We start from the raw sequence: 19,205 nt of genomic DNA, 5'->3' as shown, positions 1-19,205 counted from the left end.
TTAAGGTCCCACCCATCGCCGTGGTGTTCCCATGTGCAGGAGGAGCTCAGCAGCTCTTCCAGGGAGACTTCCTTCTCCGCGCACCATGACTACGCCCTCGGTTCGGGCTCATTGCACAAGTATTTTAAGCATTTTTGATAAAAGCGCAGCAGTCCCAGTGCAGCATTACACCAACACCTGGCTGCCCACCCTCCCTCTGAGCTGGGGTGGGGGGGTCAGTCCTCCATGGTCACCCACTGCTCTAAGCCATGCTAGATATCACACTGGTGTCCACATCTTGCAAGCAGGACAGCATCCTCCCCTTGCCTAGGTGTTGCTGGCATGGTGTGGTGATGGTTCAGTTCATGTCTTGGTGGAAAATTGATGCCAACAGCCCACTAATCACACTGGGGTTAAGAGAAATAATTTAAAACAACATTTCAGAGCAGAGCATAAGTTTCTTGCACAGCTTGCCCTCCCGCCCAGTGGTGTGGGCTAATAATTTCCTGGCTGGATGGGCATTGTCTGCTCCCCTGAGTGTGAGTGCCATCCCGCATGAGGACCGCATGGCCAAGAGCCCGGCGGGTGCAGGGGACCGTGGTTGCATCCTGTGAGATGTCCTGGCGGAAAAACCTGCCTTTGCCCAAGTGGAGGTGCTTCCCCTTCCCCTGGGCTCCTGTTAACCATGCAAATGTGGGAGCTGTTGGAAGGAGAACCGGCCGAGCCGGGTGAAAGGCTCCCATTTCCATCCAAATTGAAACATCCGCTCTGTTCGCAAGGGTGTGGGGGGGTAATCTCAAGGGGGTTCGGTCTCTAGCTGTGCTTTTAGCTATTTAGTCTTAAAGACATAGTTCAACCTAAGTTTCTTGCTCCTGATAAGCTCTCAAGAGCAGTATTATGCAAGAGAAGAAATGGTGATTGCTGCTTGGTGGGATGGGAGCCTCTCGGGTACCCACTGCTGCTAATCATGATATCAGAAGACGGCGTGCTTCGTTTTGGAAGGCGTCAATGTGCTCTTAGAAGCGACATCTCCGTCCCCAACCTGTGCTGTATTTGGCAGCCTGATTGAGTTCAGGAGCATCTTCTAGTGCCCAAAGCATCCTTGGACCCTGGCTAAGGTGGCAGTGAGCTTCGGCTTGCCTTTCAGGCAGCATTATGACCATCTGCATCACAGTGTCAAAGAGCTGAGCTGGCTCTGGTGGAAACTCGTCCCCATGCCTCCAGGAGGCCTTAGACTTAATGAACCCTAATTGGACTTCTATAAATGAATGCGAGAGATTATTTGAAGCAATTTCCTACCACTGCGGGGGGAAGGCCAGCAGGGACAAAGGGGCTCCCACACACCTCCTTCCCAAAACTCGCCCTCGCCCTGACGTGTGCCTGTCTCTGCCGTCTCTCCTAGGTACCATGCTGGGAATCTGCGCGTCGGTCCAGCCCCTGACACGGACGGTGGGCCCAACCATCGGCGGTGTGTTGTACAAACGATTCGGCGTCCACTCCTTCGGCTATTTGCAGCTAATTGTCAATATTGGGTTGTTTGTTTACCTCTTAAAGAGTAAAATCCCGCTGAGAGAGCAGAAAGCCCACTGATTCAGATGCACCAAAGCTGCCCCCTTACTCTTCCCATAGCAATAAAGAAGACAGTGGCATTGTGCTTTCTTTTTGAGGCCACAAATGTGGAATAAAGCACTTTCAACTGCTCCTTGTGTTTCTTCACCCTTGGCACAACAAAGACCTGACATCAAGGCCATCTGCCCCAGTGGGCAGACCAGCTTGCAATAGCAGGGGGCTGCATGCCCCGCAAGCTGCCTCTGCCACTGCAAACAGTCAGCAGCAGCTCCCGAGCCCCAGCTGCTCTAAGTCAGCATTCCTGCGTTGGATTCACGGAAACTGAGGGGATTAACAGCCAGCCCCTCTGCTCGGCTTGGGCTTTTTTTCTTCCCTCAATACTAACAAAGAAAATGGGGGTAGAATGCACCCACATTTGAGCAGCAGTGCGTTATCACTCTACTAACCATGCCTCTGGTGTTCTTGTGTTAGAGGGGATCCAGAGCTAAAGGCTTTCAGATGCTGTGGCCAGGTGTTTGCTATGTCCACTGTTAAAGCCTGGGAAGCCACGACGGTGCATGAGGCTGCTGGGCACAGCTGCCAGCAGGGCATGAGGAGGATGCCTGGCCCTGCTGTGGCCCTGACCCTCCTCCCAGGGTGACTTTTATTCCCTGTACTGAGCCTGTCTTGCTTTTACTACAGGCTGCTTGTAATTAAATAGCTTCCTCTACTATAAACTCTCCTACAAGAATTTCCTGATACTGGGGGAGGGGGGAAAATTATCCAAATGAAGTGATCAACTTTGGAGCATTAGTAGGGAATACTTCACTAGTGATTATTGAGCCTCACGAGATAAATCTTCAATAATTTTGTCCCCAATATATATATATATAAAAGAACTGCTGCTTGGTCTATGGGCTCTGTAGGAAAAGACCATCTTACTCCTTCCCAGGCAATTTAACTTGATCTAGGCACCACGTCACTGCAGGCAGATAAGAGGAGATGAGTTTGGCTTGCTGTGTTGCAAAGGTGAGCAATCCTCCAGAGCTCTGGCACTGCATTAGGCTGAAATCAATAATCCAGGTCACTGCCCCAGCCCAGCAGGAAGCTATGAGGCAGCAGGGGGAAGGCAAAGGGCATTAGTAGTAGGCAGAAGCACTTTATAGTTGCAGGGAGCTCTTGCGCCGTCTTTAGCTGCCATTACTCAATTACATGGGAAAATGCTTCCAAAAGAGCCTTTACTGAGCACGTGGAAGGCTTTTGTATTTCCACCGCTGGACAGCGCTGGCCCTCAACATGCTTTCCCTCCCTGTTCTCAGATACAGATGGGTTACCTCGAGTTCCTCCACCTCCCACTGCCCAGTCCAGGCCACCAAAATGGTGCTCACCCACTCCTTTCAAGCCACTGCCCACGCCACAGATACACATCCACAAAAGAAGTTACTGCACCACAGACTATAGTAATAAAAAGTGAACATTTCAAGTAATTTATTTGGAATGGACATATTAATGCAAAAGCAATATTAAGACGAATAACTGCCAAAAGACATTCATCAAAATAAATACAAATATAGATAGTACAAATAATTTAAATTGTGTTTAACACCACCAGTCAGTGTTGAATCTTCCTTGCGTCTCATAAATACAAGATAATCGTTTGCGAAGTCGTGCCACTCAACACACGTGGACGCCTGGCTAGAAGTCCTGTATGGAAGTCTTTGGTTTTTCTTTTTCAAAATGCATCTCAGGCAGAGCTTGGGGCTCTTTGCTCAGCAGTCTCAACAGGCTTGGAGAAAACCAAGCTGCTTCCAGCTATCTTCTTCGCTTTCCTTCATTGGTACCCTGTCCCATTTCAGTCCAAGACACTTGCTCTGGTATATCATCCAGCGGCATGCTCTAAGGGCAGCGAGAGAAAGCAGGTTAGTGAAACGCACCGGGTGGTGGAAATAGAAAAATAAAGAGCTCCCAAGTGGGAGGCAGCGTCCAGCCCTCATCGCATGCTTGGGGGTTTCCATAGGGAATTCTGCGTGAAAGCATCGTCGAGTGCCATTTCTGCCCCGGCAGTCCCTCGCCGCCCGCACCCACCCGAAATACCCGGCCTGGGGGGACCCGGCGATGCGGGCGACCCCTTGGCAGCCGGACGGAGCACAGGGGGCTCGGGCTCACCTGGGGCCGTGCCGGGCTGTGCCAGGCGGCGGGCGGGGGGCTCAGGGCGCCCGGGCCAGCCGCCGCTCCTGGGTGCCCGCCGCCTGCTCCATCTCCTGGCGGCTCTTGAAGTCCTGGATGGCCCGCTTGTTCTGGAAGTCGATGAGGGCCATGGTAATGGAGGCGTTCCAGCAGCTCTGGTCCGGGCACCGAAAGTCAATCTCCTTGCGGTCCTTGGTGACGATGGTGAAGTAGATGTACTTGCCCGTGCGCTCCACGCAGTCCACCTTGAGGATGGAGCCGAAGCCCAGCTCCTTGCCCTTGGCCCGCTTGTGCCCGTCGGGGAAGAGGCTGAGGCTGTCCTTGGTGAGCACCACCAGCTTCTTCTTCCACAGCTGAAAAAGGCTGTCGCTGCGCTTCTCCAGCTCGCCCTCGCGGATCACCTCGGCTTGCATCTTCATCCTTTCCCCTTGCTTTTCTCCTTCTTCCCTCCCTCCCTTCCTCCGCGGCGGCTGCGGCTCCTCCAGCTGCGGCTCCGGCTGGGGCTGTGGCGACGATGAGCGATCCGTGCCGCTCAGGACCGATTTATTGCAATGAATCAGCGCCGGCCGCCTTCCGGTGCCTCCCCCGGGGAGCCCGGCCCGCCGCCCCCTCGCCGCTCCGCCTCCCGCCCGCCCCCCGGGGCCGCGCTGCTGCGAAGGGGGAGCCTTGCGGAGACCCCACCACGCGTGGGTGCCCACCCCGGCTCAGCCGAGCCCCCAGTCCCTTGTTTTTTGCATCGTCCTCTGCAATCGCCGCCTTCGCCCCTTCATTTCACCCGCCCCCCCACTATGCTAAACCCACCCCCCCACACACTCGGGATGGCTGCGTGGTTTGCCAGCCCCCAGCCCCACGGGGCAGGGAGTGAAGCTGGGGATTTAGGAGACGATCAGCCGGCAGCAGAAGCAAGCCCACCGTCCCTTCCCCTAGCACCCCACGAGTTTTTGCCACCCTCTTTACACCCCACACTGCTTCGCCCAAGCCAGCGTTGCAGCAAGCAGCAGCCTGGGTGGCTCACTTCCGTGGGGTTTGTGGCTGCCTTCTGCAAGGGAAAGGGTCTAGGGTGGCATTTTCCAGACAAATGCCACTCCAGCCTGTAAAACAGCAAAGTTCCTGCACAAAAGACCCCATAAAGAGCAAGGGATCTCAGCTAGGTAGGAGCAGAGCTGGATCCTAAGCTGAAATTTTATTATTATTTTAAGTAGGGCTCCCAAACTCACCGGGGAGGGGTCTTTGAGCGGAGGAAATGGGACACCACTTCAAACAGAGACGAAACAGAAAAGGCAGCAAGCCGGGAGCGTACAAGGAACATCTGAAGGAAGGCTCCCAGTTTGGAAAGCTACAGGATGTGGCATGTTTGCGCACACCTTGCTTCAAAAGGTCCAGAAAAATTAAAAAAAAAATAAAATTAAAATTAAAAAATTTGCTTTTAAATGAAGCTCACATCTGTGGTGCGGGGTCAGCAGCCCACTTTGGTGTTCGTCTTCCTGCTTTGGCTAGAACCTAAGTGATCTTCTGCACTCATCCATCACATCAAAAAATCAGAGCCTTAGCTGTCACAGCCTCCAGCTTGTCTGAGCACTGACCAACTCAGAACACTGCCAGAAAAAAAAAATAAAAAAAAAGGGAAAAAAATTGCTCACGGTGTAGAGAAAGGTTCTTGCAGCACTGGGACCCTGGTTTCCAATTTATGGCCACTATAAGAACTCTCCCCTTTTTATTAGCATGGGCTTGCTAAGTGGATAACCACATAAAAGGAAAGCCCAGTGCATTAAAATACCTTAATTCTATGTCTTTGGCATTGTGACCATGCAAAAACTGCATAAAGCAGGTTTTAACGCTTGTTTGCCCTTACCAAGGCAGAGAGCAAAGCAAAGGTGACTCCAACTGACCCCAAACCAGGCAGCAAAATACAATCACAGAAGATTTCCTATGGGAGCATGTGTGAGGGAAGAACTGAGAGCTTCAGACAGCTCAGAGCATCCTGGCCTGGGAAAAAAAGCTCCCACAGCTTGCACTGAAGCAGCACAGCCCCAGCCCTAGCGTGTGCTGCAGTGGCTGGTCTTTGTGTAGGAAAAAGCAAAAAGCCTATTGCTTTGCTTGGGAGAAAGAAAAGAAATGTGCATATTGACTCCTTTTAAAATAATACAGGTTAATAAATTAAGTGAGGAGCTCACAGGGAGTTTACAGTGGAGTGCTCACTTCATCTTCAGTGCCTGGGGAGAGAGTAAGAAATACAAGGGAAGCGTGATCTTCCCAAGTGTCACGGAGCAGCTTGTGTACATGTGGGTCTCCCTACTCTTAGAATAAAATAAAAATAAATAAAAATAAATAAAAACAAATAAAATAAATAAAAACAAATAAAAATAAATAAAAATAAATCAGTGGGCAGTGCTAAGCACTGGGGAGGTGGTGGGGGATGCAGCAAGGCAGGCAGCATGGGCAGCTCCAGGGCAGTGCATCAGCGTTCACATGCCGGAGCCTATTTCTGCGTGCCCATCTCCCACTTTCAGCATTCAGCTACCACCCTTTGCATCACCCTAAAGCAACTTCTGTTCTGGTAAGAACATTTTCAAAGCCAACATGGCACAGAGGTATGGCTTCAGCCCTCTCCCAAGTGACGGGAGGTTTGCTGGCCCTGCCATCGCGTGTGTTTCTTAATTCAGTGCATGCTCCAGACCATGGATTTTGCTCATTGTTTCAGACTTTGGGGTTTTATGTGCCCCCCCACTGGCCTGTGTGCCCATTGGCCTGATGGCTCCCTCTGTGTTCAAGGCATGGGGCTCATGCTGAGGAAAAATGAAAAAAAAAAAAGGGGGGGGGGGGCTTAATGATTTATCACCTCTGCAGCTCTCCCCACGCACCCTTTTATGGGGTCTTGAGTGGGTTGTAGCGATGTACCCAGCCTGCCCAGGTCAGGATCTGCCCTCAAACACATCAGCCCTTACTCATGCTCTGCAGGGTATCAGCATTTCCACTGCTGTCATGCTGTCATTCTTGTTGCCACTTAACTGTAGTCCCAGAGATGTGCACATCCCTGGCCTAGCGAGGGACCACCAATTCAGCCGGCGTTACATCTCAGCAGCAGAAGGAAGTGGAGAAACGAGGCCATATGACTTTTTTTTTTTAATTATAATGATTTCCTTTTATTTAAACATGACATCTGTAGGGGGAAAAGAGCCTGTTTACAGGCTTGAGTTTGTAATCCTGCCAGCTGAAGTCAATTAGTAATGGAGAAGCATATGCTCTCACATCATAAACTGCTGCCCTCCAAGTTTTATTATTTCTAGGAGCGTAGCTCTATCCACAGGCTCCTATAGCTTAGTGAGCACCAGGTCCCCTGATAACTTGCATTAAAAAATAAAAAATAAGCTGCAAACTGGGGGTCTGGGTTACTACTGCAGAACAGTTGTGAGGAGCAGCATTTCTTCATGCTTTTCACATTTTTTTCATTTGCTCATTTTTTCACATGTTCATATTCCTTACCATATATATATATATACGTTCAATGAGAACATTCCACAAGATACCCATGAAGGTCTTGCTTACAGTTTCTTATCATCCTCTCCCTTCACAAACCTGGGACCACCAGCCACCCCAGCCCACCCCGGCGAAGTGCTGGGCACTGCTCCCTCTGTGGGGAGGACCCTGGAGGGGTCTCAGCGAGGCAGATGGAGGCCACCAAGGCTGCTTGTTTAATGATTGCAACAAACGAAACACAGCAGGGCTGGAGCTTTTCAGCTGGTTTGGGGGCTAATTTAAACAAGGGCGGTAGAGGAAGCATCTTTGCTCAATCTGTGAGAAGAATTTATCATGCTGTACGCAAGCCATGTATTAATCAGCAATATCACGTAGCCCCCGTTGCTCAATTTACTAATATTTATCTGACTAAGACTCTTTTTTCCTAAGCAGCTTGAAAATGTTTCGTCCAACTGACTCAGTGCGTTACCACTGCATGTTGTAAACTGCCATGAAACAATCATGAGGGGCTGGGGAAAAAAAAAAAACAAACAAAAAAACCCAGTCATTTCCAGTAATCTGGTCCTTCACTGGGCTCCCAGGGATGCAGCCAAATAAGGGTGCTCCAAGTCCAACTTACATAGGCACTGCGGGTCAGGGTAGTGGTTAAAAATGTGTGTGTTTGTGTTTATTTCTCCCCAGCAGTCATCTTCCTGGACGTGACCCTATGTGGAGCACGTTCTCAGCTCCTGGACATCACGTAGGTGTTTAGTCTGGTTACAAAGGCAAAAAAAAGTCCCCCAAAGAGCCTTACGTTCTCCAGTCTCTTGAGCATTGGTCATGTTGTTTGGGTCCCACCACCTAAGAGATGTATCTATGAGTCTCATCTCAAGCCCATGTGGGACCTGGATTAGGCCTGGTCTCCAGATCACAACTACCTTGAGATGTTAACCTGCATTTTGGGGGAGGACCCAGCCCCATGGACTGGCTGCCGGGGATGAGTTGTGACTCAGTACTTCCCAGTAAATGAGGATTTTGGCTGAGGGCGTGGGAACACCAGTGGCTTTCCAAGTGTTGACCTGAAATACACGGTATTTACTGGCCCCTCGGAGTGCCACGGATATTTGCTCATGTCTAATGAGCTCAGGAGATGGTTTAGGCTACAGCTCATGATTTTAAAATGATGTGATATTCCCAAACCCCATCCTGGCAATATAAATATTTGGGAGATCTATATTTTGCAGCAACAGTGATAAATGTCTGAGATCTCGGCCCTGATTGATGCTGACATGCTCATAGCATATTAAGTCTACAGCAGTTACAAATCATGGCATTCGGGTTGAAATGGCCCGTTGTGCTTGCATCTAGTCTTTTATTACCCTGTGCTACAACACTAGCATTTACTGGAGATTACGAAGAGACGGGCCTCATAGTAGTAAGAAGGCAAATTGAAGGTCACTGCTACCGGCAGCCTGCCCTTTCTACTTTCAGTGATAAGAAAAGTGCCTTTGAACCATCTCTTCCCTTTTTTATCTACCTGTAGAGATGCTTCTTGTAGGAAATCCCCCTGGGAAGAGCTTCAGCTCTGATATTTTCTCTGGTGTTTCTCACTCTGCCTCTTGTCACACACAGTGCTACGTCCCAGCCCTTTTACTGGGTGACGCTGGTGCTCCTGCTGCGGGCTCTGCCCGCAGGCTCCAGCTGTGGGCATCAGCCCTCCTGAGGCCGTCACCTGGCCATGGTTTGGGAGGAGAGGTGCTGGGGCTGACAGAGCAGCACATAGGTGCGTCCTCAGATGCATGTGTGTGAGCAGGGAGGTGAAGGACATCCCCCACATTCGCTGTTGCATGAGTTGTTGCATTGACTATCAGGAGTTTATTCTCTGGTGTAGTGACAATTGTGAAAGTGCCAAACCCTTTGGCCAAGCAAAGCCACTTGGAAATGGCCCTGAGTGTGTCCCACTTCCCCACGGTGTCCCTGTTGTGTCACCCGCAGACCCCCTCCACCATGCTGAAGTTATACAGGCATGACAAACATCATCGCAGCCCAGAAAACCCCATGATGGAGATGAGGACAGAGTGAGACGTGCTCCTGGAGGCACTTCCAACAGGTCCAGTGCTGACGAATGTGTACAAGCGGGATGTCCCCACCACCCCCCCCCGTCACATCCGAGCACAGCGCGTGCTCCAGGTCCCCCCCCCAGCTGTTCTGCCTGTGAATGAACGAGCTCCGTGCTTGGCGCATCCTCCCAGACATGCTTTTTGCTTTTCTCCATTTTTTTTGTTTTGTTTTGTTTTTGAACCAACAGTGAATAAACTTTAAGAGTAAACACTGAAATGCATCACAAGCTCGCCAAACCAAAACATCGGCAAGCCCGGGGCAGGGGGGACGATGATGAGGTCACTTTACTGTCAAGATTTAGGCCATTTCCCGTCTCCAGCCAGGCTGGGGAGTGATCACAAACAAAACCCTCAAGCACATCGTTCCCAGCAGAGGCCAGGGGAGTGGGGGATGGGAGAGCTAACGTTCACCACCATGACCTTCACCTGCTGCCTCTTCCCTACTGCTCCTCCTGGACCCAGGCCCATGGCCAGCACTTCGCCAGTGTGGCCTGTGGTGGCTGAGGATGCTGTGGTGAACCTCATATGGTGAAGTGTAGTCCCTCTCTCTACATATATATTTATATTTATATATATATATATATATGCACTTTATATGTGTTTTCTATGCATCAGCCTCAGGAGCTTCAAGGAAACCCAAAAACCATGGGAGAAAAAGGAGAAGGGGCATCAGCAATGTGCATTTCTCCAGTTTTGTTTGACTTTCCCAAAGCTCACCTGCTGCTGATTTATGTCCCTGCTCCAGACACCAGTGGGGTGGGAATGGGGTGGGTTCAACAGCCCCGAGCAGCAGCAGTTGGTGTGCATAAGCCCCAGGTGCTACCCAGTTTGCACCCATCGTTTGCCTTCGGCGTCATAAGAGGGGGAGAACGGCAGCCGCCCATCACTCCAGTTAACCGTTCCTAATGGGGCCACCTCATAAAAGCTGGACTTGCTTTTCCTTCCCATCGGTTACTCAGATCCTCTCATGTTTGAATGCCCGGCCCCACCTTGGCAAATATTTGAAGGAGGTAGCTCAGGGCATGTCACAGCCCTGAGTCCCGGGGACGTCCTGATGTAACTCGTACTGGGCTCGGGGCTGGGGCTGGAGAAAGTAAGCGATGAGCTTCGGGATGACGTTGTGCTCCTCCTCACAGTCCCCGTGCCACCCAGCTGAGTCACGAGGTGGGAAAGGGAAAATGTAACTCATAAAATGTTGAGGAACAGTGGTTTTGTTTTTTTCTCTCATCTTTGGTGGCAAAGAGAAGCGAGCTGGCAGAAACGTCTGTGTGTTTTGTGCTGACTTTTGGAGCCAAGCACAAGCCCAGTGACCTGGGTAGCATGGGGCAGGGAGCCTTGTCTGGGCTTTGCTTGCCAGGGAAGAACTGAAAATAAGCAGCCAGGGCAGGCAGCAGCTGTGCTGGTGGCAGAGTCTGGCCCTGGCCATCTGCCACCTCTCAGTCTGGTCAAAGTTCCTGTGGGGTAGGGACCGCAGCCCCAGTGGGATGGGCAGGGAGGGGATCCATCACCTGGCCCCGAAGCAAGTGAGCTTTAAACACAGAAACTGTGCAATATCCTAGAAATCCCTCAGTGCTGCACAGTCCAACGCACTGGGCCAAATGTCGTAAAAGCTTAGCTATTAATCCCAAATTAGCAGCTTCTTTTAGAAGAGATTTCCTTTAGGGCAGCACACGTAGGGTAGAACTGAGCTGGCATTACTGCCCTGCGGTGGGTTCAGTCCCAGCTTTTCGGGAGATGCTGTAACCAGAGGGGTTCCTACGGCAAGGATAAAATGCTGCTAATACCTCATTTATAATAATCAATAATTAATAGAATTATTATGCTTATTAATTATGTCATTAATATACCACTCTTAAATTATTGTTGTTGTTATTATTATTGAATGTTGCAACTATTGAGAATTTTTTCAGGTCAGAGAGCAAGGCCAAACACTCCGGTCCCACTGGCTGGCCAGCCTTCGGAGCGGGGAAAAAAAACCTCCGGATGGAGCAAAAGGAGTTAAGGCTCTTGGCAGGCGGCAGGGATGACTCAGGCATTCTTTCAGCCTTAGTGGGGCAGGAGTCAAAGTCACAGAACTGGACGGATTTCCCATAATTGGACAACCTTCGCCAGAAATGAACACTCAGGCTTGCATCAGCAGTGGCGAAGGCTGCGGCAGGGGTGCGGGTGGGACACAGGGCTAAAAAGTGATGGCTTTCCATGCGAGTACCTGCATGGGCAGGACAAGGTGGTTTGGGCAGGGACTGAGCCTGGGCACACCTCCATGACCATGTGTGCTGGCTTATCCTGCTTTGAGATGGCCAAAAAGGAGTAAATGGACAGTGAGAGCAAACCATCCCTGTGTCAGACATAATGCCAAATGAGGTTGGCGGTTCTGACACTAAACCCAGCCGGCCCAGGGTAGGACGTTTCATGGCCAAGGCCTCATAAGATGCTCAAGAGCGAAGCTATGTGAAAGTAGGAGGAGAAAGGTCTCACTTCAATGTGCCCATCTCCTTCCATCTTCTCCCCCACCCATGATGGATGGAGGGCCCATTGGTTGCCCCGCCGCTGCCAGGATAACTCATCCCCTAATTCCGGCCTTCTCTCCTGGCCGGGCGTTGTCTGCTACCTGTGACAATGTCCAAAGGCGCTCTGTGGAGCTTCACCACCCAAGGCTTGTCTAACCAGCCTATCAATCAGCGCCATTCAGCTCATGGCACCACCAGGAATCATCATCAAGGTCTGTGCTCGGTCAGTGATGAGGGAGAGCAGCAGTCACCCTGTGGTCACACCACCCTGGGACCTGGGCTTTTCGGGTCTGGCCGCCCAATGAGCACATTTCTTTGCAGTGTAACAAACCCACGGCCTGGCCTTGCCTTCTTGCACAGCCCAGAGCTGATAAGGGAGGGAGCGTGCCCCTTATCTGTGGTGACTCACAGCCGCACTTCCCCTCCGCTTGCACTTCAAAGGCTGGCTGCCTCCTGGATGGGAAAACTGCTAAGTGTTGACCAAGGCCAGGAGGAGCTCAGCCACACCTGCTCTCAGAAATCCCCTTTTCTCAGGGACCACAGCCTCCGCTCAGCCTCTTATCGCCCACCACCACTCAGAGCCTCGATCCCCTGCAGGACATTTTGCCTCAGCCCTGCTCATAAGTGAGTGGTGATTACTTTGGTATGATTATTCTGGAAAAATGAATCCGCTCATATTGATACCTGCTGCGGTCCCACAGGGCATTGTGTTGCCATGGAGGAGAAACAGCCTCCCACAGGCAGTGTGTGCCCTGTGAGTCACTGCGGCCACACCGTGATGGGAGGGGGGCTGTTGCAGCCCAAGAAAAATGTCCCTGATCTAACAACATCTTCATCCACAACATTATTTCCAGGGCAGAGACTGCTTCCAGGACACGTCCTCTCCCAGAAGTCATGTATTTTTATATACATGCTCAGAGGGCAGCACCATGGGAGCCCAGGACTGGGTCACCAGCATGGTAGCCACACGTGCTGAGAACATCAGGCACCCCATGGTGACGGAGGTGCCCATTTCTCTGGGCGATGCCCAGCAGATCGATGGGCTGTAGGGCACAGGGAAAACCTGTGATCCAGCCATAGCTGTAGAAGATGCTGGAGAAGACCTCAGGTTGCACACAAGAGGCTGCAATCGACAAACGCTGTGGGCACTGAGGCGGGGGAAGCTTTTCTGGAGAGGTGGTGGCAGGCGGAGAGGAAAGCAGGGGAGGTTTTATCCGCCCCAGCCTTCCAAGGGTGGAGGCTGCTGGCTTGGTGTTGGCTGCTGGAGCCAGCCCAGCTCTCACATGTTGCTTCCATTCAGGCTTTCTTTGAAAAAAAAAAAAAAAAAAAAAAAAAAGCAGGTTTCACTTCTCCTCGGTCAGAGGAAAGCAGCTCACTCGCCCATCTGGCACGCGGCTGGGGCGGCCGATCAGCAGAACTGGCGTGACTCAGCCCTCCCACGCACAGCCTGCGATACGGCCCCGGATATATTTGCCGAGCAGGTGAATCAATCATTGCACAGAAAGACCTTGGACCTTGCTTCCTTTCCTTCCCCTTTTTTTTTTTTTTTTTACACGTGACTGTCCCTGGCTCCCTCTTTGGGGCTGGTGCGAGCCAGCCCAGCGAGCCACCTCCTCTCCGCTCCGTGCCTGCGCTATCGGCACTGGGGAGATGGCTCCCACCTTTATATCAGTGCCAGTTGGTGCCTGGGGGCCCCAATGAGCTCAGCACCCTGCAGCATGTGGGCACACACCCCTGGGAGCTGCCAGCCTGGGAATAAAATAAAATAAATAAAATAATATATATAAATAATAAATTAAAAAATAAAATAAATACAAATATTTTGGAGCTCTTAATGGTGGGCCTGCTATGCTCTCAGGCCCCCACCTCCCCACCAGGAGCCCCCCCATGTTTCATCCAGGAGATGTTTCTGGGTTGTGCTGTGTGTGTGGAGGGCTTGCTTTGCCTTCAGAGGGTTTTTCGGTTCTGATTTTTTTTTTTTTCCCAAAGCTCTTCTCTGCCCCTTTGATGTGCTGCTTCCAACACCACAGAAGCCATTTGCAGCTTGCCTGGGGGTGCCGGAGCTGGATCTGAGAGCCCCAGCAGCATGGCCAGGGGGCAGACAGCTTCTATCTGCTCCTGCCAGCCCCCCCAAGCCCTCCGGATGCTCACGCCAAAGGGCTGGGTTTGACTCCCCCCCCCCCCCCTCCAAATGTCCCACCACACACCCTGGCATCACCATGGGGCCACACTCACAGGGGGCCAGTCCCCCCTCTCCCCGCCCCACTGCCCCCTTTAATTAAAAATTGAAATCACGTAATTGCCTCTTCATTAAAGCCAATTAAAGCCCGGCTGACGAGGGAGGTAGGCGGCACATTTTGCAACTCGCCGCGGAGATGAGAGAGCGTGCAGCGCAATTACGGCGTCTGTTTGCTTTGCCTCCATCCGACGGCCTCATCAGGGCTCACTTTGAAAGCAGGCTCTGGGTTGGGAAGGTGCTGGCAAACCCCCGTGCACTGGTCAGGCCGGCTGGTGGGAAAAGGAGCCTGGGCGGTCTCCTCCTCCTCCTCTTCCTCCTCCCCATCCTCCTCCTCCTGCCCCAGCAGCTCCCTGCACTGCATGAGGAGGAGGGATGTGGGTGGATGGAGAGCAAGGCTTTGGGGCAGCATTGTCAACATTGCCCGCATTGGGCTACTGCCATCCCAGCCACATCCTCATCCTCAAGCAGTGAGCACCACTTCTAATTAACACTTGGCCTCGCTAATAGGGAGGTGGGAGAGGAGAGTGCTGCCCACCACCAGCACCTGGGGGGTGCCGCCTGCACCTCTGCCTTTTGCTCTCCATACCTAGGCTCTAAAGCTACTGCCAGCTCCTGGGGGAGGCCAGGAGAGCCCAGGCAGGCTCAGTGCCCATGCTGCTCGGTTATGAAAACTGTGCTCACCCTGTGCTGGTGACCCCTGTGTAGGGGCCTTCTCCGGGCCTCACAAGAGGACGCAACGCATTGCCCCCAGCATGGCCCGGGGCGGTGGGAGGGAGGGCTCCGTCACCTGTTTTCCTCAGGCAGGAGCTCCCGATAACAGCCCAGCCGCCTCCACAACCACAAGACTTTCCAGCCTGGTGAGCTCTACCAAGCCGGCAGCTGCAGACAAATGCACCCGAAACCCTGTGCTGCTGCTGCCGGAGAGCCCAGCTCTGTGATTTCCCCTCTTAATGCCAGCTGCAAAACGCCTGGGCAAGCAATCCTTGCTAGCACTTCATTGCACACACTGCGCTTGCCTGTATTTTGACCTGAACGGCACTTATTAACCTCTTTTTTTTTTTTTTTTTTTGGTTATAATAATAGTCCAGAGACCTTTGTAGGCAATCTTTCTTCAAAGATCTCTTTTTTTTTGATCTTTTCATAGGCTAAGCAACAATTCATCCTATATAAATCTGGGATTGAAAGGACATAATTTGTTGTTCCCTGCTTTTTTTGAAGCGGTAAGAGATGAAACAGCTCAGCGGAATGTCAGCACTGGTTATATCTTAATTGGTTTTTCTCTGCATCAAAATGCCTTGAACTATTCACTTGTGTGCAGCAGCACTACATGACCTTTAGAGCGAGTGCTCTGACTCTCCAAACAAGTTATAGCCCATCTCCCACCTTAGGTGTTTTCATTGTCAGTGGCTCTGACACTAATTTTGTACCCATCCCTCTTCTTTCTGTCCAGGCAAATCAAAGACTTCCAAAAGAGCCTTAAGCCAGGAGTGTAGAAAGGAAAAAGGAAGACTGCATAATTGGGTGAAATTAAAAAGAAAAAAAGGGAGTGGGGGGAGAACATTTCGCAGCCTTTCCCTCAACCTACGCACCGGTTTTCCCCAGTGAAGAGGCTGCACGTGGCCAGCTCATGCATCTGCTCCCCGACCCCAGAAACACTGTTCCTGCCTGCAAGTGTGAACTTCCCCCTGTTGGCCAAACAGACATTAATGCTAAAACACAGCAGAAAGTCCTTCCTTTCCCCTAAAAGGTGGGAGAGTGTGGACTCAACAACTGCAGGGGTTCATTTGCTTTGTAAAACCATCACGTTATCAGCTCGCAAGGAATAGAAAGACCAATGGCCCTTTTCATCAGCAGCATCATGTTATGCTGTTCGGTTCCTGCCCCAAGCAGGGGCAAGTTAGTATCACATATATCTATGTCTATATGTAGAGAGATTTTCCTTTGGGCCATATTGCATAATGAGCAAATTCCTTTCCAATGTGCTTCCCTTCAGCCCTCTCCTTAAGCTGGGCCGGGTCCGGTATCGGTGATGCTAACTTGCAAGAGCTGGGGGCAGGAAGAGAGGAAGGGACAAGCCAGTGAGAGAGCACAGCATTGCTGCAGACAGCTTATTTTGGAAAGGAAAATTTGCTAATAGGGTTTTGTTAGTTGTTGGTTTGTTTTTTTTTTTTTTTTTCAGCCCAGGACTGTTAGCAGGAAGGTTGGTATGAGCTCTGGCAACCAGAGCACGCTCTCGCTGGGTTTTATTCACCTGGTTTGGCATCCCCACAAGGCGTCCGGATTCCCACGGTAAAAACCGGAGGTTAATGAAGCTTGTGCAAGAGGCGAGCGCTGCTGGGTGGAGCACACGCTCGCTTGTGTAATGGCGAGATGAACGAGCAGAAAGGAGAGCCGGTCTGGAAACAAAGCTGGCACTGGGCGAACAGCTCAGCCTTCATTCACAGAATGCTTCATTAACAGCACAGAGTGACTTCGCTAGTTATTTTCCCTTCCTTTAAATGCTTGTCAAACCTGAGTGATATACAGCACTTATTGTCCCTGGCCTACGAGAGGCTGGAGGTATTTAGGACAGCAGTGTGAGCGCATGGAAAAAGCCCTGCCTGCTGTTAGCGGTATGGCCACCACCTGCCTGGGGAAGGTGGTGCTCCTGCACACAGGTCACAGTATGGTGACAGAGCTGGACACGAAATCAGCTCCTCCCAGGAAGGGGCAGACAGTGAAGAAGCATGAATGCAGCGCTTTTATTTATTTATTATTTATTTATTTATTACATATTACAGAAAGCTTGCTGGGAGATGCTTTGCAAGAGGCAATCTCCATGGTCTCCAAAAGCTGACCGCAGCCTCTTGGTGGCCATTAGGACCCACAGGACCGGGTGAAGTTTAGCAACTCCAAGACTCTGGGGAACTTAATACATGGGAGAAGCCAGCCTCCCCTCTAGCCTGCCTAATCCACGGCTTGTGCCTATGGGCTCAGCTAGAAAGGCTGCTTGTTTTCTAGCTGAGCTGTAATTATTTCCAAAAGGGATCAGGCTAAGATGCTTCAGAAAAAAGTGCAAATCTCAAGCACGAGTTCATAAGGTTATGTGCTAACTCAGTGTAACTTCAGGCAGCCAGAGCATGTCTTACATCTCAAGCTTGCCTTCTGAATCACCAGATTCGCAAGGAACAAGCAATTTCCTTGTGCCGTAACCAGTCTGACCTCTTCTTACGCGCTCTTCTCTGGCTCAGGCCTCCTCAGGACTTGGCTGTGCTGAACTGGCTTCCTTCAGGAGACCTTGCTGGCTTGAGGAACTGCCGTCAAGGCAGCATTTCCCCGAGAATGAATTTATTAAGCCTCCTTTATTTTAAAACAGGCAAAGCTTGTTTCAGAAGGAGAGTGGAAACTTGCAAAGCCTATTTTAACTCTTCCAGCTGCCTCAAATCCTAACCAGGTGGTAGCCAAACCCAGACAGCTGAACTCATTGACAGTGCCCACAGACATCCCAAACACCTCCCACGGGGGTCCCAGGGAGCCCCAAGTCCTGTGCCAAAGGCAGCCGACAACCCACAGCCCCCCCACTGTCAGCTGTGGGGCCCTCAAGGCCTTCTTCCTAAAGAACTGAGGCGCCGTTATCGCACTGCTTCCCAAATGGATCTCACTTGGCCTGCTTCCATCTGCTTCAACCTGCAGACCCAGAAATGGAGCCTTTTTTTTTTTTTTTTTTCCTCACCCTCAGGTCAGAAGCCAGTGAAATGAAGACTACGCCAAACCGGTGTGGTCTCACAGACAGAACCTAAGTTCCCTTTATGGAGTTGCTGTGAAGGTAATCAGGCATATATCGATGTAGACTCTTTTTTTTTTTTTTTTGGTATCAAACTCACCATTTTTAAAACTTCCCTCTAAAGAGGGAATTTTGCAATTCATTTGACTTGAGGCAGTCTTTAGAAAACACCAGGACTGAGCCTTTTTTCCTTTTCTGCTGTAGTTTATGACTATAAATAACCATCTGAAGCCAAAGGAGATTTTACGAAGCTGCTCATCTTTGCCATTATCAGCTAGATCTGTAATGGCAAGGGCAAGTCTAGGTTTTGACAAGATCTGCGCTCTATTAGACTGTGTTGCCTGGCATTAACTCTACTTTAACAAAGCCCAGCTCAGCTTTCCCACTTCTTTCCTGAGGATGAACATCTTGCTCGTCAGCTTCATTACCCACTCAGCTCATTTGCTCCTCCTGAATGCTGGCACATTCACTCTCAATGTTCTGGAATTTCCCGTTTTCTTGAAATTAAAGTTCGCCTTTAAGGATTCATGCGCATAAATTACTTCAGTGTGCTAATGTGCAGATGTTTATCTCCAGGTAGTAGCACTCCTATTTAACCATGTGGTGGAAAGTATTTCTTTATGACAGTGGAAGCATATCATTCACTTTCTTTTGATATAAAAGACTGGTCAAATATCTCTACCTGATGTGCCTAGCATCACCAGCACTGTTATCAGCCAGTTAGCATGCAGGCAAACTCTGGTTATTCCCACCCTCGTCAGCCATACATCTACACCAGCAAAAGTGCACACTGTAAATTTTCTCTTCTACATCCCCTAAACTACTGTCGCTAGGACAAATTTTTAGGACCAATCTTGCCTGTGACTATTGCATGCACATCCCCTACCCTAACTCCTCCCGGAGTCTGTTAATCACCACAGTTCAGTGACTGGCTGCATTTTTTTCCCCCCTTCAGTACCCAAAATCTATCCACATCCCCTTCCTCTTCCCCTCACCCCTGCATTAATTGAGCATTAGGAAGTGTACTTTCTGACTACAAGGTATGGATGTATGAATATCTCAATATAAGGGCATATTCACATCCCCAGCATGTTCTCTATGACTGAAGGAGGTAACTGCAGGGAATCTTTAGTGATGTTGGTGCCCCCAAACCCCACATGACAATCCAGATGCTTAGAAGTTGAGGAACTTTGCTTGCAAATTAACCTAGTTTGTTCTGAATTATATCGAAAAACTCTTTAATGCAGTTTTCACAAGGGCTACTTTTCTTCAGCTCTTGACAAAGGAAGCTATCCCTATGCTCATTCAAGAGCTGTATTATGTATTAAGAGGTGGCATGCCCCTCATTGCAGACTTCAGAGTCAACTACAGAATGTCAAAGGGATTTTCATTTAACCTAGGAA

The 19,205-nt window shown here is 50.6% G+C and overlaps 2 protein-coding genes across 2 annotated transcripts in view; one reads left to right on the top strand and one right to left on the bottom strand.

The window, feature by feature from the left end:
* SLC67A1 (solute carrier family 67 member 1) overlaps nucleotides 1-1,667 on the top strand; it is a 64,499-nt gene extending 62,832 nt beyond the window's left edge. Inside the window, exon 11 of the mRNA XM_083838804.1 lies at nucleotides 1,382-1,667. Coding sequence (XP_083694930.1) covers nucleotides 1,382-1,569 — 188 coding nt within the window. The 3' untranslated portion in view covers nucleotides 1,570-1,667. The remainder of the gene's footprint in view (nucleotides 1-1,381) is intronic.
* Nucleotides 1,668-2,991: 1,324 nt separating this feature from the next.
* PHLDA2 (pleckstrin homology like domain family A member 2) lies at nucleotides 2,992-4,259 on the bottom strand. The gene is made up of 2 exons (XM_083838806.1): nucleotides 3,694-4,259; nucleotides 2,992-3,423 (listed from the first exon to the last, which is right to left on the bottom strand). Exon 1 carries the CDS (start codon nucleotides 4,131-4,133, stop codon nucleotides 3,735-3,737), a length of 399 nt encoding a protein of 132 aa, XP_083694932.1. The 5' UTR covers nucleotides 4,134-4,259; the 3' UTR covers nucleotides 2,992-3,423; nucleotides 3,694-3,734.
* Between the last annotated feature and the right edge of the window lie 14,946 nt (nucleotides 4,260-19,205).

This window comes from Anser anser, assembly GCF_964211835.1.
Source record: "Anser anser genome assembly, chromosome: 5".
NCBI lineage: Eukaryota > Metazoa > Chordata > Aves > Anseriformes > Anatidae > Anser > Anser anser.
This window is presented reverse-complemented; position numbering and strand designations above follow the sequence as displayed.